Consider the following 17,911-nt stretch of genomic DNA (forward strand, 5'->3'; position numbering starts at 1 on the left):
TGATGGCACTTTACTTTCTAAGTAATTTAAAATTGCCGTCAATATATTATAATTAACTTCGGTGTTCCTGCTGGCTTCCTGAGCCGCTTGCATTGCTAAGATTTGCTTACATATTTACCTTTATTAAGAAATGAGAAAGCTATAATAGCGCTTAACAAACATATTTATGAAGGTGCTCAGGCATTTCGGCACCTTATCTACACTCTGATCATGGTTAGTTTTATGGGCTCACAGAGAAGCACAGTTCCTAATGAAAATATTATTTTTCATGCCATGCATCTCGCGCATGCTTTTCTAGGTGGTATTGTGTTTTAAACGGAAGCCTTTAATGCCCCATCGTTGTAAGCAGCAGTTGTCGACAGAAATGTCACACTTTTGAATTGGTCGAAATGGTCGTGACGTCACAGTGCGCGAATTTCCAACGGGGCCATTGTACTTCGGCTAGTAGCATGTAACCAATTAAAGGGATGGTATATTGATGCTCCATGTAAGTGGGACCGAGTTTAGTTAATTAACTAATTAGCCTAATTAACCTTTATAATCAGACCAGAGAAATAAATAAAACTGAGTAGAAAATTGGTCGAGTTCGGGAATCGAACCGGGCTCTCTGGAGTGCGAGATGAGCACGCTAACCAGTCCGCCATTCCAGCTCGAAGGTTTGGGATGAACAAAGGCGCGTCTAGTAAATACGGTGTATTCGTTCACTCCCATCTTCCTCTCGTCCCTTACGGCGAGGTTCAGATATATCCGCCGAGATATGCGAGATAGATACATTTCCTTTCCTCAAAAAAAAAAAAAAATTACCGACGAGCAGGGCGTAGAGCCGAACGGGCGATGGCGTTGTGTGGACTCCCTGGCAGCGTTGCAAGACGCTGTCTCGTTCCACTCTTAGAGGCCAAGCTTAACATCTTAACCACGCATCAGTGACACAAGCAGCAACACCGCGCTTAAGGCTTCCGCCTCACCGCACTTTAGGTCAACAAAGCGTCCCCCTGAATTTTTTTTGGTTCCTTAGTAGCCCTGTTCTCAATAATTTTTTGTCGTGAAATTCTTCACCTTTCTGTGCAGCTAGATTTTCTATTTGACATACATTTTGTTCACACAACCGCGTTGTACTGTATCGTCTTCAAGAATTGCCTGGTGTCTTTTGATACTACCTAGGTTTTGGAAACTGCGTCATAGACGGCCTGGTTGTGAGACGTGAACAGGACACGCTGAATCTAGTTGGTGTGTATTTGTGCGTCAAGCTAAGCATTTGTTCGCAGGCTCATCTTTCCAGCCATGGCCATAGTGCTAGTGTCCTCTCTACTTCCTCTAATGTTCGAAGGGCCTGCTGACAGCAGCATGTTGATGGAACAAGTCGGTGGCTGCTGTAAAAGCTGGTGGGCACTACCGCTTCTTGTAAACAACTTCAGGAGAATAGAACAGACCGTAAGTAATTCGATATTTGTTATCGTTACGCTCTTGCGTCTCAGGTGAAACTTGATCCATCGTCGCTGTCAATTTTTTTTTAAATGTAGAAGCCGGCGGCCATTGCTGGTCTAAAATATGCAGGGCGCTTTCTGTTTCACTTTTGACAATTTAATAAACAAACACATCAGCGAGGGATGGGGCTCATGATAATGCTTAAAAGAAACGTTGCCCCTTACAGCAGTGACATTAACTACTGGCCACATCTGCCAACGAAGCACACAAGAGCAGCCAGAACGGTCTGTTTAACTAACAAACACAAAGGTGATGTGTTTACGTCTACTAGGTTGATTTTCCACAGTGTCTGGAAGTCACTGCTGCGGTTGTCCCTTATTTTCGCCTCCTAACAGCGCAGCATCTAAACGAAACACACTGCACGTGTCCGATATGGGGAAAAAAAATCTACATGTGCCCGTCCAGCATGCCAGTTTATGCTATATTTGAAAAAAAGAACGACACCCATACCTAGAGCACGGGAAATGGTGGTAATGCATCTACTGAACAAGAGCTCCAACCATAATGAGCTGCAACTCAACAGCCCACCGGTGGCAAAGGGAAGAGTTCTGGAAGTATCAATATACAGAAGCATCATTGCTGTTACAGCCAGCAACACTAGAATAATTCATCGGGTGTTTTTTTGCTCCGCTAACGTTCAGCGTTGGTCCTCAGTTCCAGGAATGAGTTTTTACTCACTTTCCAACTGTCCACTCTGCTCAGTGCCTTTGTATTGCACCGGGGGATCTTTCTGGTGCTGTAACGTCAGCGCTAGTCCTCTCTTCCAACCCTGTATGTCTGTCGTTTCGCGCTGTTCGTTAATAATAAATCATTATCGACTTGCTCAGTCGTCCTCTGTAGTCCAGTCTACTACTGAGATCGTTAATTATTCTTCATCTTCATTTTGTTCTTGTTGTTGTTAGCCTTTACACAAAACCTTTGTGTGAAGAAGTTTCGCATTTGAAAATGAAAGCAAAAAGCTTTTCTGATGGGTGTGGACTCATTGAAGAAGTAGTTATCGGTAGTCGGCAATAGAAACCTAGAAGGTTCAGAGTTGAAAGCACAGTATCCGTGCATAAGGCTGATAAGGGCCATTAAAACATCAAAATGACAATAAACACGTTGCCTCGGAGCCCCAAAATCGATGCTTCAGACGCCACATACTTATTCCCGCGACTTGTAGTGGTGACATTTTAACTATCGATGCCACAATTGCACTGTATTCAACGAATTCAGACGATGAGGGGAAAAAAAAGCAATGAGAAAACCGGTGTACGACGTTCAGCGAACAACCGACTGTCTTTCGACCTGCGAATTCTATTCACACCAAAACGAATCGAACGTGACGGTTGTGTAAAACAGGATATTTTAGTTTTCGATTACGGTCATAGCACGCATTATCGAAAGGGCTCTCTGGGCTACTTCACGAGCCATGAAAACACCCGTTGAGCCCTTCTTTGGGGTTCGTGGTGCGCTCCTGGTTATTGGAGCCTTACCCGCAAAAACCGACTTTATTTTGCACTGTCTCAAGCACTAAGAGTGCGGATACATATAAGGCGAATTGCCGCCGCGGTGGCTCAGTGGTTATGGTGCTCGGCTGCTGACCCGAAAGACGCGGGTTCGATCCCGGCCGCGGCGGTTGAATTTCTTTGCAGGAGAAATTCTAGAGGCGCGTGTACTGTGCGATGTCAGTGGACGTTAAAGAACCCCAGGCGGTCGAAATTTCCGGAGCCCTCCACTACGGCGTCTCTCATAGCCTGAGTCGCTTTGGGACGTTAAACCCCATAAACAAAACGAAACCATATAAAGCGAATTTTGTATTACATTTACTATAGTTACGGAGCTTCTGTAGTCTTAAAGTACGCGATAAAAAAGCTAAATAATAGCACACCAATTGAGTCCTCAGTTATACGCTGCAGTGCAATAGTCAGTAAATAAATTACAATAGACTTCATGACCTTCTTTCCCATGTTCCCTCCCGTGACATTCAAAACTGTTCGGCTGCTTACGCTATACCAGTTCTAAAAACGACTCTCCTTTATTGATTTTCAGTGTCTGATTCATCTATGGTACATATCTGTCGACATGCAAGTCAGTACAATTGTCGCCTTACCCATGGCCATAATCATGATTCAGTAAGTACGACGATGCGTCGCTTTAATGTGGCATTTTATTTTCCTTCTTCCTTTTTCCCAAAACTTGTCGCATCTCCCCAGGTCGCACACTTGAATTTTGTAATCAGAAAACTGCTATTTGTGGAGCTTGCTTCTCGCCTCTTTTCACTCACAAAGGCTTCCCACAAGTTCGCACTGTTCTGCAGGGGACACTCTGCGTTGCATGAAGACTAATGACTCACGAACACACTGTGCTGCAGTAATATTTATTCCGGCGGCAACTTCTCGCGTAAATAAAATCCAACGACATGCTACCTGACGATGAGCATCTCTGCATAACCAGTGGTGTGGCTGCGTAGCGCACTAGCATATATGGTTTCCTCCCAACGTTCTGCGTACGTGAAAATAAGTTACCAATTTATTTCCATATGTCAGTAAAAAAACAGTTATTCTTTAAATTATGAAAGGCTCCACAGCTATACCGTTCTGTCGTTCATGTTGCTTTTCAACTAGGTTTAGCACTCCCACTGCTTAAAACGGCCGATATGCAATTTGTATTAATGTAAGCACGGGCTCTGAGAATTCACAATGCACAATATTTTAACCATAGACTTGGGAACTCAAATCTGAAATGTAATTAGTGTGTAGAATGTATTTAGGGGAGCCTCCCAACACAGGACGCGTTCCATTGAGGGTAGTAATACATCAGGCTAACTTCGAGTTGTTGATGAATTCAGCCTCATCCTGCCATCTGCTAGCCTTCTTGGTTAGCTCAGTTGGTAAAGTGACTGCCCGGTTAGGGACAGAGTAGATTGAGACCATAGGTTGGGACTCTTCCGCATCACTAATGTATCGCGGGCTGCGCGGTTAGGCAGTGGTGCGAAGTTCTATTCCCGGACCAGGGTGAATTTCTCTTCAGCTACGATGTTTCTGAGCAAGCTGTATAGCTTTTCTTGGTCGCCGTATGGCTGAGCTTACGTGTGTGTTATCGAATAATAACTCCCTCTAATAAATACCTTTAGTGTGGTGCTCAGGCTTCTCGTAAGCATTTAAGAGTATGTAAAAAATATCTCACGCAGTTGTTGGTTCTCAAAATTGTGTTCACTACGACTTGTTGGTTACAATAGTATTCTTCAATGCACTCATTCTTCTGCACGTTCTATGAAGAGGCAGTACATCGTAATCAAGTTAGAGCTATAACTGAATGCAGAAAGCATTTGCTGCTGGACATTCTTTTACAAAAGTAAACTGCGAAATAGCTGAGCGCCGCTTTCAGACACGTAACAAAGCACCAACAGTGCGAAAGCACTCTAGTACGTGGACATGCTTGACAACGTACTATTCCCGAGAAATAAATGAAGGTCCTCAAATCCTATGATGGGAGAGATCAAATTCGAAATCATTGGCGCGAAATTAGATCACGCTACGCCTCACTGAAGCCATGTTGTGCGCAGGACTCTACATCTATGACCAGTGGTAGGAAACAATAAAGCTGTGACAATATTATGCAATCAATAATTTCGTTTTCATTCCATTTGGCCCCTGTGCCATTGGTCGCTGCTCCCGGTGACGAAGCCCGTGTGGAATAGCGTCACGCGTCCACTCACATAAACGTGTCCTGCGCGTGTCGCGCTGGCTCGCCGGCGTTGACGTCGACGAATCACAAAGAAGGACGACGCGTTTTACAAGCCCGATGAGCTTTATCGGCGTTAATCCAGTCTTGACAAAGAAACTGTGGGATGGCTGTGTGATGAATTGACGCAGCGCAGCCCTTGTACCTCAACTGTACTGGTCTGGCGACAGTATGGCGGCTAACGGTGAAGCGGCGACCCGACAATGGACCAGACCGGCTGTGTCTTTGGTTGTTTGCTTCCCTGCTTCCTGTTTCTTTCGCGACTACTTACGTCACGGCCAAGTGAAATGAAAACGAAACGAATCAATACAAAATATGGCCCCTGACTGCCAAAAAGAAAGAAAACGCTTCATGAATAACTGATGATCGCGGTGGCCACTAGCGATTAGTTTTTACCAGATAAGAACATTGTGATTTCAATAGGCGTGCGCACAGGAGGGGAAACGTGTGCGGCCGAACCCCCCCCCCCCCCCCCCCATTCATATAAGGGGGCGCCAAATCTGCCCGGTACATTTAGCCCGTCAAACCTGTCCAGTCATTGTTTATAGTGCAGTGTTATGGCCACGTAGTTTTTTTTTTTGACGATACTGCGTTACTGCATGGCGGCCCAAGACCCGGCCGTTATGTCGCGTTCAAAGAACTGTTTACTTGCCGGGTCACTTTGAGGCAATCGTTTCAGCTTTTTTGCTGTTGGCAAAAGACAGATGTGTCACATTTTCAGTGGTTTAGAGAGAATAGAAATTCCTTCGGACTCGTGCAGTTACAGTGATGCCTCAGCGGCGCAGAGACTGCCTTCCTGTGCCGATGTTGCACATGAAAATAAAAACTATTGCTGCAATAATATTTTGAATATTTTGCAATTCTGTCACATTGAAATAAATACTCTTTAACCATTCCTCATCAATGCGCTCCGTTTTCACCGTAGGGGCTTAGATGGGAGAATCCTCTTGAGTGGAGGGGGGGGGGGGGGGGGGTGCTGCAGTGAAATTTGGCTTCCCCTGATAGAAAACCCTGCGCAAGCCTATGATTTCAATCCGTGTTTTGCTGTGTTGCGGTATTTTAGTGGCACGTGGAATAGTAAAAGCATATACTATACACAACAATGATATAGAGATGGAATACTTACCCTAGGTTTCCGTGAACAAAGTACGAGTCCAGTCGCAGAAGCTAGCTTTTACAATCAACCACAACAGCGCTTTCATTTGGGCACGTTTCTCAACCCCGGAGAACCTTTCTTCTTTTATTACAGAAAATGATTTTGCCGCTGAAGTGCTTTCTGTGTAGCGAGATAACGGGCGTGAATGAGAATCATTGCACAGCTCTAAACACTTCTTCGATGCTCAACTGCGGAGGCAAGTGTAAAAGATTGCGCTCGTCACATTTTTTTAGCAGTGAGTTTACACCACAACCAATGTTTCTCGGTGCATGTGGTGGAAGCTTTGTGTGCGTGCCATTTTTAGCCTAAGCGTTGTTGCCTCGGACGGTCAGCTCATAGAAAGCACAGGGCACTGAAAAGCTAGAGACAGCTCAGCTCACAACACTGTCCTCGTAGTTAGCATTGAAGCGCATCACTACCTTGTTATATCGCTTGTTGGACCTCCTATGCGCCAGGATCCTATCCTTGACCCAAAACTATACGCTTATCGTGCTCTTTCTTAAACAGCCGACCACGCATCACGTTCGTTTTGGGAGTGCTGCTTACCATCGCAGGCTGTATCTTGACGGGCTACTTTACGTTCAAATGGGATCTGTTATATTCTCTCACACCTGGAACGTCGGACGTAGGGTGAGTGATCCTGCGTCTGTGTCGGTCTGACTTGGTCACTACTTTGGTTGGAATCTGTTGAGAGAGCGAATGAAATGGATTTCTTGATAAAAAAAATACGCTGGTCGGATAAGTTTATGGTCCCCCGCTAATACACCGTTTGGTGACACTAGTACCAAGGCAAGCAACTTGGGCTTTACAGGAGCAATACATCAGTTCCCGCCCTCAAGCCCTCAACAATATATCTTCCTTTCAGAACTCTTCTTCACAAAAAAGGTAGATGTAGTACTTCCCAAGCAGCCAAGATATGCTGTGGGGGAGAGCACAAGCTAATCTGGAAACAGTTCAAGAGATTACCATAAAAAAATTCACTGTATTTACTAGGACAGAAGCGTAGATTGATTTGTCTTGATTTGTCCCTATTCCTTATCCCGTCTTTCGTGGTGTTTCTCAACATGAACTTGCTAAGAGATGTTAGTGAAAGATTGTTGCATGCTGCTAACTTCTTAGCAGCTTAAGTTGTTAGCAGGTGACTTCGCAGGCCTTAGTAACCCAAGTAACCGATACCTCGAACTAGCCTAATAATACATATAAATGTACTGATCATTCAGAAAATTTTCAGCCATAACATCTCAAGGAAGTTAGTGACACTGAAATGGCTTTTCAGGTGAAAGGAATATCCTTTGGACATCTGAGGTAATCATATTTCTCTACTAGAGATATGACATTTTTACGGCCTGCCTCCTTAGTAACCTTAGTCCCCTTCCAGGTAGAATATTATGTTCTCTCACTTTTTCCGTTCCGGAATGGTTTCTTAAATGCACTCCGCACAGAAGTGAACGTTACTTCGGCCACATTGTGACCAACAGTGTTTTGCAAATAACAATACTCTACAGGATAATCGGGACATCATTATAATCCTTACTTTGTTTTTACTTTTGACTGTCGAGCAACGCCCATTTGAGATAGCATCGTAACGTCTTTATAGAACTTGTATATTTTTCCTTACTCAACCTTTCCGTGACGGAAGCAATAAAGCCACTTTTTAATTTATCTGTAATTTTTCCCAATTTGAACTAAAACCAGAGCAGCTAAAAGGGACGAGCAAGTGGACAACTTGGACTGGGAAAGCAACGGTTGGATATTTGCCAACCTCATCAGAAAATTTGATGCTAGAGCTTTCTTCTTTTTTTTTGTCGCACGGGTGCATGGTATTTGGACCCGCGAAGTCTCACCCTAAGAATAGTCGACGAAAATCAAGTGCTGCAGTCCACAGGAACCAAGCTTATCGAAAGTAAATTAACCTTTGTGGTTGCTTAGAAAGCCCTAGTAGCTTCTTATACTCAGCTTTTCACGGTCATTTGGCATTTATCATTTACAACAAATTCATTAGGGCTTCCATATACACAATATTGTTTTCTTAGCTGCAATACGTTAAGAAAGGATTGCTTTTAAATAACGCAGAAACAGTACTCACTGTTACGGGCAGTGTTGAAGTATTGGTTAGCATAGCCACGCACGTATATTGGCAGGAAACGGTTACTTAGGCAGAGGTGCAAAACTGCACTTCTGCGGAAAATAAACAGCGTTGGCTTCTTGCGCTGTCGGCAGTCTGATAGGCGCACACTAATGCCGTGGGGCACGAAAACAATAAAACGGGTGGATAACTAGTGAGTAGCCATAAAAGCGCTCAAAGCCACTTATCTTAAAGTTCATGTACTCTTTAATATTCTCTCGGCGACCGAATGATTTCGGCGACGGTTTGCGCTCTACACTCACATCTCACAACTCATTCGCAGTGGAGTGGAAGCTACGAGCGCGAGGCGGTGTTAATGCAAATTATGTTAGAAGAGCGCTAGCTTGAAAACAGGGAAAGGACTAGGTGGCAGGAACACACAAACACTCTGGACGCAACTTTACTATCAACTACCGCAAAACAAAGCTAATTACAACAATGATACTTAAAGAAAAGAGGTCTCAGTTCTGATTTATCTTCTACTTAATAGACTCACGCACCGTAGACTAGTGTTTGTGTATTTCGTGATGTTCAGGTGTCCTTGGTCTCTGAAGACTACTGAATTTCTCACCCTCGCACAGGCCTCCCAAAACTTCGACATTTTAATGCAAAACAGTTGATTTTACTGAGCGCTCGCATGATGTTTTTTCGGTGTTCGCATTTCTGGCGAAAAAAAAGGTACTTTTCACTCTTTTTCTGCCTCTTTACACCAGCAAGGTCCTTGATACTGTGGAATACATCCATTTTAAGCCTTTCGCACATGTGCCCAGTTACATCAGTGGTATGCTTTGCGGTTACCTCACCGTTCGCTACAGGGATGCAAATATATCGAAGGTAGGTGAATTATCATTATCTCTGCTTTATTGTTGGTTGTGATTGCAACGAATTTTCTTTTCTGTCACCGCGAATAGTTTAGTTCAAAATAACTGACACATCTTAATGTATACCGTCTATGCCAAAAGTAATCAAGCAACAAAGCTTGTTTTTCAACCTTGTAGCGAAGCACTTCCGGTTTTCCTCAAGCTTTATTTCTGTGTAAGGTAAGGAAGACTGTTGTCCTCACCTTTCGACACCCTTTCGTCTTTAGATTTGCCGTAAGGGCTCAACTACATGGCTGAGAACCAAATCCTGTTGCCTGATTGCTTTTGGCAAAGACGGAAGTCCCAGCGCCAAACGAAACGCGAACAAATCATTTGAAACGAGAACAGCCAAACAAGTTTTTGTTGATGGTAGAGAGAGGGTGCGGTAGATGGTCCTTGGAGATCACAAAATGAACAAGGGAGGGGAAAACCTCAGGTTGCTAGAGCCAACGTTTCGACAAGGGGACTTGTCTTCGTCTGGGCGAAGACGAAGACAAGTCCCCTTGTCGAAACGTTGGCTCTAGCAACCTGAGGTTTTCCCCTCCCTTGTTCAAGTTTTTGTTGAGGTATACTAAATTCTAGCGCACTTCGTTTTCATTTCCATGGGGCGCAGAACACTACGTGGAAGTGTTATTGGACCCCACCATCTGCTGCGGTGGCTCAGTGGTTATGGCGTTCTACTCCTGAATCTAAGAATGCGAAATCGAATTCCGGCCGCGGCGGCTGCGTTTCTATGCAGCCGAAATGGAAAAATATGCCCGCGAGCTGTGTGACGTTGGTTGGTTTATGGTTTATGGGGCTTAACGTCCCAAAGCGACTAAGGCTATGAGAGACGCCGTAGTGGAGGGCTCCGAAAATTTCGACCACCTGGGGTTCTTTAACGTGCACTGACATCGCACAGTACACGGGCCTCGAATTTCTCCTCCAAAGAAATTCAGCCGCCGCGGCCGGGATCGAACCTGCGTTTTTCGGGCCAGCAGCCGAGCACCATAGCCACTGAGCCACCGCGGCGGCGTCTGTGTGACGTGAGTGCACGTTAAAGAGCACTAGATGGCTGAAATTAATCCCGACGCCACCACTGCGTTCTCTCTCAAAAGTCGCCCCCCCCCCCCCCCCCCCGCAGCTTTGGGACTTTAAATTCCGCATACCATTCGACCCTGCCGGTATATTATCTCTAGCAGCTATCATTTCTGTTTTCTTGTGTTCGCGTTTCAGTTCGGATGTACACATTCCATTTGACGCTGATGGTGCACTTTGTTATTGGACATTTACGACCCTCTAAAAAGAGGTATACTTAAGTGTGTCAAGGGCAGCCACGCCCTTGACACACAAAAACAGAGGGAAAATTTATTATATCGAATTTGCTGGAGAAATTTGTCCCTCTTGTTTGCCTGTTCTTACTCTCTATTTTTGTCCCCTGTATACGTTACTGCTTTTGCAACTGATAAGCTTCACAGTCAAAGCGCTCCTGCTCGGCCCTGTCCGCGCTGCTTTGAATGCGGGGAGCCTGTGCCGAAACACTGCGGCTGTCTACCGGTTGCTGTCTCTTTATTACAGGAATGAAAAAAAGCGTGTCTTCTGCAAGCACCGTAATAGATGGACGAGAAGGAGAAGCTAAGCTGAACATGGTGATGACGTCGTGGCAGGAATTAACAGAACAGATCAGCGAACCTTTACTCATTTATTTAGGCATCCTCATCTATCATTACATACCGTTTTATGCGCTGAGGCAATCAACATCGCTTTAAAAGAAACAGAACATCCTCTGCGCAAAAAAAGCTCTAATACATTTATTTGCGAAGCATACTTTCATAAGCGAGGTGGTACATCGCAGAGGATACTGCGGCAGGTACAGTACGAATACTGGAACAGGTACATAAACGACACTGATACAGTTGCTCCGGTGCACAACGGGCACACCCCTATCAGTGCAGCTGTCTTGTTCGTATTGTAACTGGCTCCTTTAAAAAGAAGAGTCTCTTTATCAAGCCTCCTTCAGTAACGACAGAAGTAATCTAACCGTGCACTTCTCGCCTTTCTTAATTGCTTTTTGCCGTCAACGTGCACAGATTTCTGAAGTTCTGAAAATATTTCCCTGCCTATTCATACCGCCAAAGATATATCTGGTCACTGAAGCCTTGAACGCTAATTTAGGAGCGAAGTCTTATTCAGACATTGTTTTTAAACGTTTGGATGGTTTAATAGGGTGATTGTATGCGCTGCAACCGCCGTGGAAACCCTGCGCAATGATGCTCCATTGAAGAGAAGAGTGTGAGCTATGATGTTCATGTAGGAACCCCTGTTGATCGAAATATCTCTGTAGTAACTTCGGCTTCATGCCGCGTGACAGACCAGGGGAACAATTTGAGCTGGACATCAATTCTGTGTTGCCTCAAATATTTCTGGAAATCATCGCCTTTAAGCACCTCGTGCCTAAAACATTTTTTTCTTCGAGGGTGTGATTCAAAATCCTCAGCAGCATCGCCGTCCCGCTCGGCTCGCAGTTCTTGCAGGGCTCAGCGTGGGTAGCTTCGCTGGCGCTCAGCCTCCTCGTCATGTACGTGCCCACGCCGTGGAATCGTGGACACATGCCCACGAAGATAATCGCAGCGGTGTACGCCGGAGTGCACCGGGTCATCTGGACTTTGGCTTTCTGGTGGCTACTCTACGCTTGCATCACCGGACGCGGTGGTGAGTTTGACTCGACCAAGCGGAGATTGCGTTTCAAGAAAAAAAAAAAAGTCGTCCTTTGCGGAATAGTCGCTGTGGCGAAATGGATGCACGCACAAGTTTTCCGGTAAATAAAGTAGGCAGGTAATGAACATCAAAACTGCTTCAGTCTACACGTCACCCCTGAAAGCACCTCTCGTTTATACATGCGAAAGTCTGCGTCTCTATTTATTTTATTTGTTTACAAATTGCCGCATAGGTTTCTTGTCTTAACAGGAAGTACAAAAGAAAAATACAAATCACAACGTTTTCATTCCATGCAAATATTCTTCAAATTCATCCAAGAGCACATGCAGATAAAAAAAACATTTTGAGGCCATCCTTGACGCCTCTAAAAAAGATTTTTTTTTTAACAACAGCGGTGACAACAGCTCTTCCTCTGTCGTAAAAAACTATTGCTAGTGGCCTTTTTGACGTTTTCACACGTGAAAATCTCTTCAGGCAATAAGTTCTATTCCGAGACTGTTTTCGGAAAAAACAAGAATCTGCGCCAGTTTGTTTTCGAGAAGTGAGAAGTCGAGTTACAGTTATGTGCGTCTGTGTTGTGTTTTACGAGTCCCCGACGCTGAGACATAGGGTGTTGCCGAGATGCAGCTCATTTCAAAGCAGCCACGTGTGCTCATTGGAGGTTTTCGGTTAATCCACCCCATGGATTAACACTGCATAATCACTGAACTTCAGAAACAGCTTTGGCAGCCACAAATTGTAGCATACACTTGAACAACGTCGTTAAATGAAAATAACGATTTCTCTAAAACATTGAGGGCCTTTTAGCCGCATTCTTAAAGAAGAAAACGCGATAGAATTTAAGTTGCCTGCTATGGTGCTTACAATTATTGTCTAATGTTGCTCTGGCGATTTTCCGGCCAAAAATCTAGCGCCGGTCAATCCGTAACGCTGTCACTATGCGAAGAGCTTAGCGAAATAGGACCCATATTCTCTGACGCCAGCTTCAGTTCTCACAGCGCTGCACGGTTTTATTAGCGACAGGCTCTGAAAAATGGCTTCTTTTGTGCTGGAGATAAGGCCCCGGGAATAAGAAAAGAAAGCACTGACATCAGCTGTCTCAAACGCATTGCCTCTTTCTACTCGCGCTCGCTTGCGTACATGTCCAATATTCTCGGATAAAAATTTTGAAAATAAGAAAATTGTAAGATACTGTTATGGAAATATTGAAGATATGGTCTATTCTTCTGATATGTAACAAATCTTTCATTTAAGGTGTTTCCATCGATCGCACCGAGCCGTCAAGACTGCCATAAAAAACCAATAGAGAACGGTTTCGCGATAGAAAAAGGTTAATAGAGGGAAAAAAATCCAAGATTGCAGTCGGATGACCTGCGGGTATATTCATTGTTACCGTGTAATCTTACATTGTATGATAAAATTGCGCTCATAAACGGTTTCCCGCCCAAAAATGCTTTTGTCCAGAATTGTTGGGTATGTACAACCGAAAATTAACTTATGTGCCAGTACTGTATACGTAGAAGTTGTCTTCTGAGAATCAGTTATAGTAATGACGCGAAAAAGGAAGTGTCGGTAATTCATCGACGGTAGTAGCTGTAATCAACAGTTTTAGCCCCGCCGTACGGTAAACACGGTAATTATGATAACTGCGACCACGTGGTTAAGCAAGCCTGGAAACGGTAGCAACGGTAGCAACGGCAACGCGGTATCGCATCTGCCGTACGACTTCCCGCTTGTGCTAAAACTCACTATTATCACTCCAGTGGTTATGGTACCCGGCTGCTGACCCGAAAGACGCGGGTTCGATCCCGGCCGCTGCGGTTGAATTTCTTTGGAGGAGAAATTCTAGAGGCCCATGTACTGTGCGATGTCAGTGCACGTTAAAGAAGCCCAGGTGGTCGAAATTTCCGGAGCCCTCCACTACGGCGTCTCTCATAGCCTTAGTCGCGTTGGGACGTTAAACCCATAAACCAAACCATCTCTATTATCACTCCTTGGCGTACGAAAGCCGCGAAGGCAATGGCTCTCCTTTCGCTCAACAGCTTCCAGGCTCCACCGCAAGTTTTCATCGGCGAAGAAACTCTGTCTCTGCTTTGTCGACCTTCTACTAGCCTCTTCACTTTCACACCAGAGTGCCAGTATGCAGTTTTTGCTAGCGCGATGAACGATGTTAGGCTAAGCGCTTAGGTGCAGTAAGCAGAGCTGATGTGTAATATGAAGCGGTGTTGCATGCATAGTTTGCGGCGTAAATTATACAATATGGAGCGCTTCTCAACTTTTTGATATTATATGCTGCGTGGCATAATATAAGTAGGGCCTTTCATTTTGGGGAAAACTGCGTTTCCCCCGGTTCTCGCACCCTCACCCGATTTACTAAAACTCGGGTTAAGCCCTGCTTGCATCCGAAAATGAACCTTCAAAAAAGTGCACTTGACCACCGTACAAAGCTAAAGGCACTAGCGGATGTCTTGTACTTATTCTAGTGCGGTGTTTTCATTCAAGTGTTGATGATTTTTAAAATTTTGTCAACTCTTGGCTTAATTTGTGGATCAATTCAAAAAGTACGTTTTCGAAGCGAAAATCCAGAACGCAAGTGAATCAGGACATCTTGTTAGCAACTTTTTGCATCAATCGTTAGCCCACGTTAACGACGTCCTGCTCCAGAGTGGTTGGACGTTTCTAATGGCCTCTGTGATCTTGAATATTCTCGCACTATAGAAAAGCTGACAGTCTAGCACGTTCGCAGAAGCGCTACGCACAGAGACAGTGGTGTACGCGATGAAAGAAACTGAAAATGAGAAGAAATATAAATACATGAATTGGTGAGCACCTTCTTGGTACAAGTCGCAAGTGATTATTATTTTCATGTTAAGAAGCAAAATTGACGCAATTATGTCCCGCGCAAAAAGGAGCACTAATTTTAAATTATTGCTCGTAGAAAATGCCACGGAAGAGCCCAAATATTTACACTTTTCAAACAGGCCGATTTCTTTTTTAATTTGAACTAAAAGAATAGCACCGGATCTTTGCACACACCCCCTAATTCTGAACAGAATAAAACCTAAAAACGGAGAGACCTCCGTTCAAGATTTGTATTCAAGGTTTAAAAACAAATGATGACCACTACACGAATCCCTATTTTTGCACGTAGGCTATGCGACCAAGCAGACACAAAGTGAGAGGGTAATTGTCACAGTCAGCTTCCTGATTAGTTCACATAAACTAATTATCCTTCCAGACGCTGCCGCCAGCGTGGATGTTTATATTAGATATTAGAGAGAGTCCGGTTCCTAGATACGAGAATAAAGCGTTTAAGACAGTTACTTACTTTGCGTGTTCCTCTCGTGGTTCAGCAATAAGCATTATCTCTCGTCGATTAATGAAATTTTCACACTTTTGTGCTAACCGCAAGAGAAGGCGAACGAGAGGGACCTCATGTGCGGAGCCTTGAACTGCATTTCACTTCAGTAATCTAGCCTGTAATGAAGACAATCGGAACTATTTTTCTTCGCGGTGCCCCCTTCCTAAAGAGCATTTTTCTTCAGGTATGGTGTGTGTACCTTCGTCTTTTTTTTTATCCTTCATTTTCACTGACTGGATGTGCTGATTGCGATGTGAATCTAATTTTATGTATGAATTTTTGCTTTGGTTTCTTTTGTAAGGGTTTTTAAATACACTGCTGTCCACAAGAGTATTCCAAGTGCTGGGACGGCTTGTCTACGGCACGTATTTAATTCACTTTCCCTTGCTGCTGGTCCGCATCGGAATCATCAAGACGCCCCTTCAGGCTGAGGAATTCTATCAGGCAAGTGCAATGATATGGTTTTATACATAAACTCAAAACAACTAGTGTTGTCGAACAAACCCACTTAACAGCGGAAGTAGTTTCTATTTTCATTTTCAGCATTTAAAAATTTAGTTCTTTCTTGCACAATATAATTGTTAGTTTCGGTCATAGTTTCACCAGGTGATCAGACCCACAAAATAGCCTCAAGGGATTTTATCCGTACATCATATATTCGGACAGTTTATTCTTGAGCGCTCGAGGTATCCGATAGAACTTAGCAGTTCTGCGCACCAAGTACAGTGAAGCCCTTGGCGATGCACTCGGATACAAAGCTGCAAAAGTTTTCTATTTTTCTGTTTTTATTACTATAAACAGCTCTGGTACATATCACACTGTTTGGTATTGGTTTGATGGGATTTAACTTCCCAAAGCGACTGAGGCTGTAAGGAATGCCGTAGTGGAGGACTTTCAAATGAAGTTCTCTCACCCACTCATTCACTCTCACTCACTCTCTACTTTCACCCACCCACTCATTCAATATAAGTCACCCACCAACTCAATTTCTCACTCACTCACTCACTTACTCACTCACCATCTCTCATCCACCCACTCATTCACTATAAATCACCCGCCAACTCACTCTCTCACTGGCCCAACCACTCACTCATTCACTCTCGCTAACTCACTCAATCACCCGCCCCCTCACTCACTTCTTCACTGATTCCCTTACTCACTAATTCTGTCCCTCAAAGCACAGTATATCACGAATACATAGAGCGAGTGGACCGTGAGTTTCGGGTTTTGTTAAGAATTGGCAGCCATGCACTCTTGTTATCAATAGAACAACTTGTCATTGTGCCACCAATGCAATTGTGCGAACAGCAATTGTGCATATAAGGGGCGTAGGATGAAACGGGCGCATCTAAATGCTCTTTTATCTTCCTCTTCGCAGACGCTGGACTTCATTGGCATCTCTGTGCTGAGCATGACGTTCGCGTGGTTGCTTAACGTTACGTGGGAGTCGCCCATCGACCAGCTGGACAGGCTGGTCTTCCGCTCCATCGATAAGCGCATCATGAAGGACCTCAACTCTACAGGCGCCAAGAAACAGCCACTGCCGGTGGTCGTCGAAAACAATCACGAGAAGTCCCGGCTCTAGCCCCACTTCCTTGCAAAGGTCACAGAATGAAGGGCGAGGAAAACAAAGACGAAGTTTCCTTCCTCGATTGACAAGAGACTTGGAACACTGCGACGTTCAAGCTCGTCAGTAGCTATAAAATAAAAAAAACTCGGTAACTCAAATTTCCTTTCTGTTTGAACAATAAAACAATCTACCGAACTTTGTGCGATCCAGAGCGGGCGAAAGCTGGGCATGCTGGTAATGGTTCATAGCTGGTACAGTAGCGCAAATGAAGAGACAGGTAATAAAGGCCCACATGCCATGCGCTTACCATTTTTTTTAAAGCCATGGTTATTGCCTCAGGGCATAAAACGGTATGCAGTGATGGATGTCGAGAATGCTTCAATAAATCAGAAAAGGTTTGCAACAACAACAGCAAATAGCAACAAAGTGGCTTGCTACAACGCTTTGAATAAATGCTTCTCGAGATAAACAAAGGAAAAAGAAAACGGCAAATAAACCGAGGAATATGTGTTAATTTCTAGAAGGAAATTTCTTTTGCAGAAAATAGAATGGATCGGTGGTTGACACAGTAATCTGGTTTGGCTATAGAGTAAGCTTTTACTATTTCTTGAGTCCTTTGTGATGTGAAAAGGTTACAGGAGTTTGCGTCAGGCGATGTCTTCCGCGCGATGTTCAAAGAGAGAGCGAGAAACACTTTAATGAAAAAGCAGAGAATTGAGCCATTCTTTAAAAACCGCTGGCATGCTACTCTGCGTGGGGAAGCGAATTTGGGAGATGAAAACGGAAGAGCGGTGCGGAGAAGGTAAAATAAAAGCACAACAAGAGAAGATAGAGAAAAGAGGAGGAGAAGAGGAGAGGAGAGGAGATGTGTTCACGCAAATTATATGCAAGGTGTGCGCCCGTGACATTCCAGTTATTCGTGGATACCGTC

General features: G+C 44.3%; 1 protein-coding gene across 1 annotated transcript in view; it reads left to right on the plus strand.

Annotated features, from left to right (window-relative positions):
* The window catches only part of LOC149353360 (nose resistant to fluoxetine protein 6-like), a 39,167-nt gene extending 22,105 nt beyond the window's left edge, over positions 1–17,062 (plus strand). The window contains exons 10-16 of the mRNA XM_089575808.1: positions 1,266–1,431; positions 3,517–3,599; positions 6,875–6,997; positions 9,206–9,326; positions 11,857–12,043; positions 15,712–15,854; positions 16,789–17,062. Coding sequence (XP_089431934.1) covers positions 1,266–1,431; positions 3,517–3,599; positions 6,875–6,997; positions 9,206–9,326; positions 11,857–12,043; positions 15,712–15,854; positions 16,789–16,995 — 1,030 coding nt within the window. The 3' untranslated portion in view covers positions 16,996–17,062. The remainder of the gene's footprint in view (positions 1–1,265; positions 1,432–3,516; positions 3,600–6,874; positions 6,998–9,205; positions 9,327–11,856; positions 12,044–15,711; positions 15,855–16,788) is intronic.
* The last annotated feature ends 849 nt before the right edge of the window (positions 17,063–17,911 follow it).

The sequence above is a fragment of the Amblyomma mixtum genome, chromosome 3 (assembly GCF_055824585.1).
Source record: "Amblyomma mixtum isolate Tamu chromosome 3, ASM5582458v1, whole genome shotgun sequence".
Lineage (NCBI taxonomy): Eukaryota > Metazoa > Arthropoda > Arachnida > Ixodida > Ixodidae > Amblyomma > Amblyomma mixtum.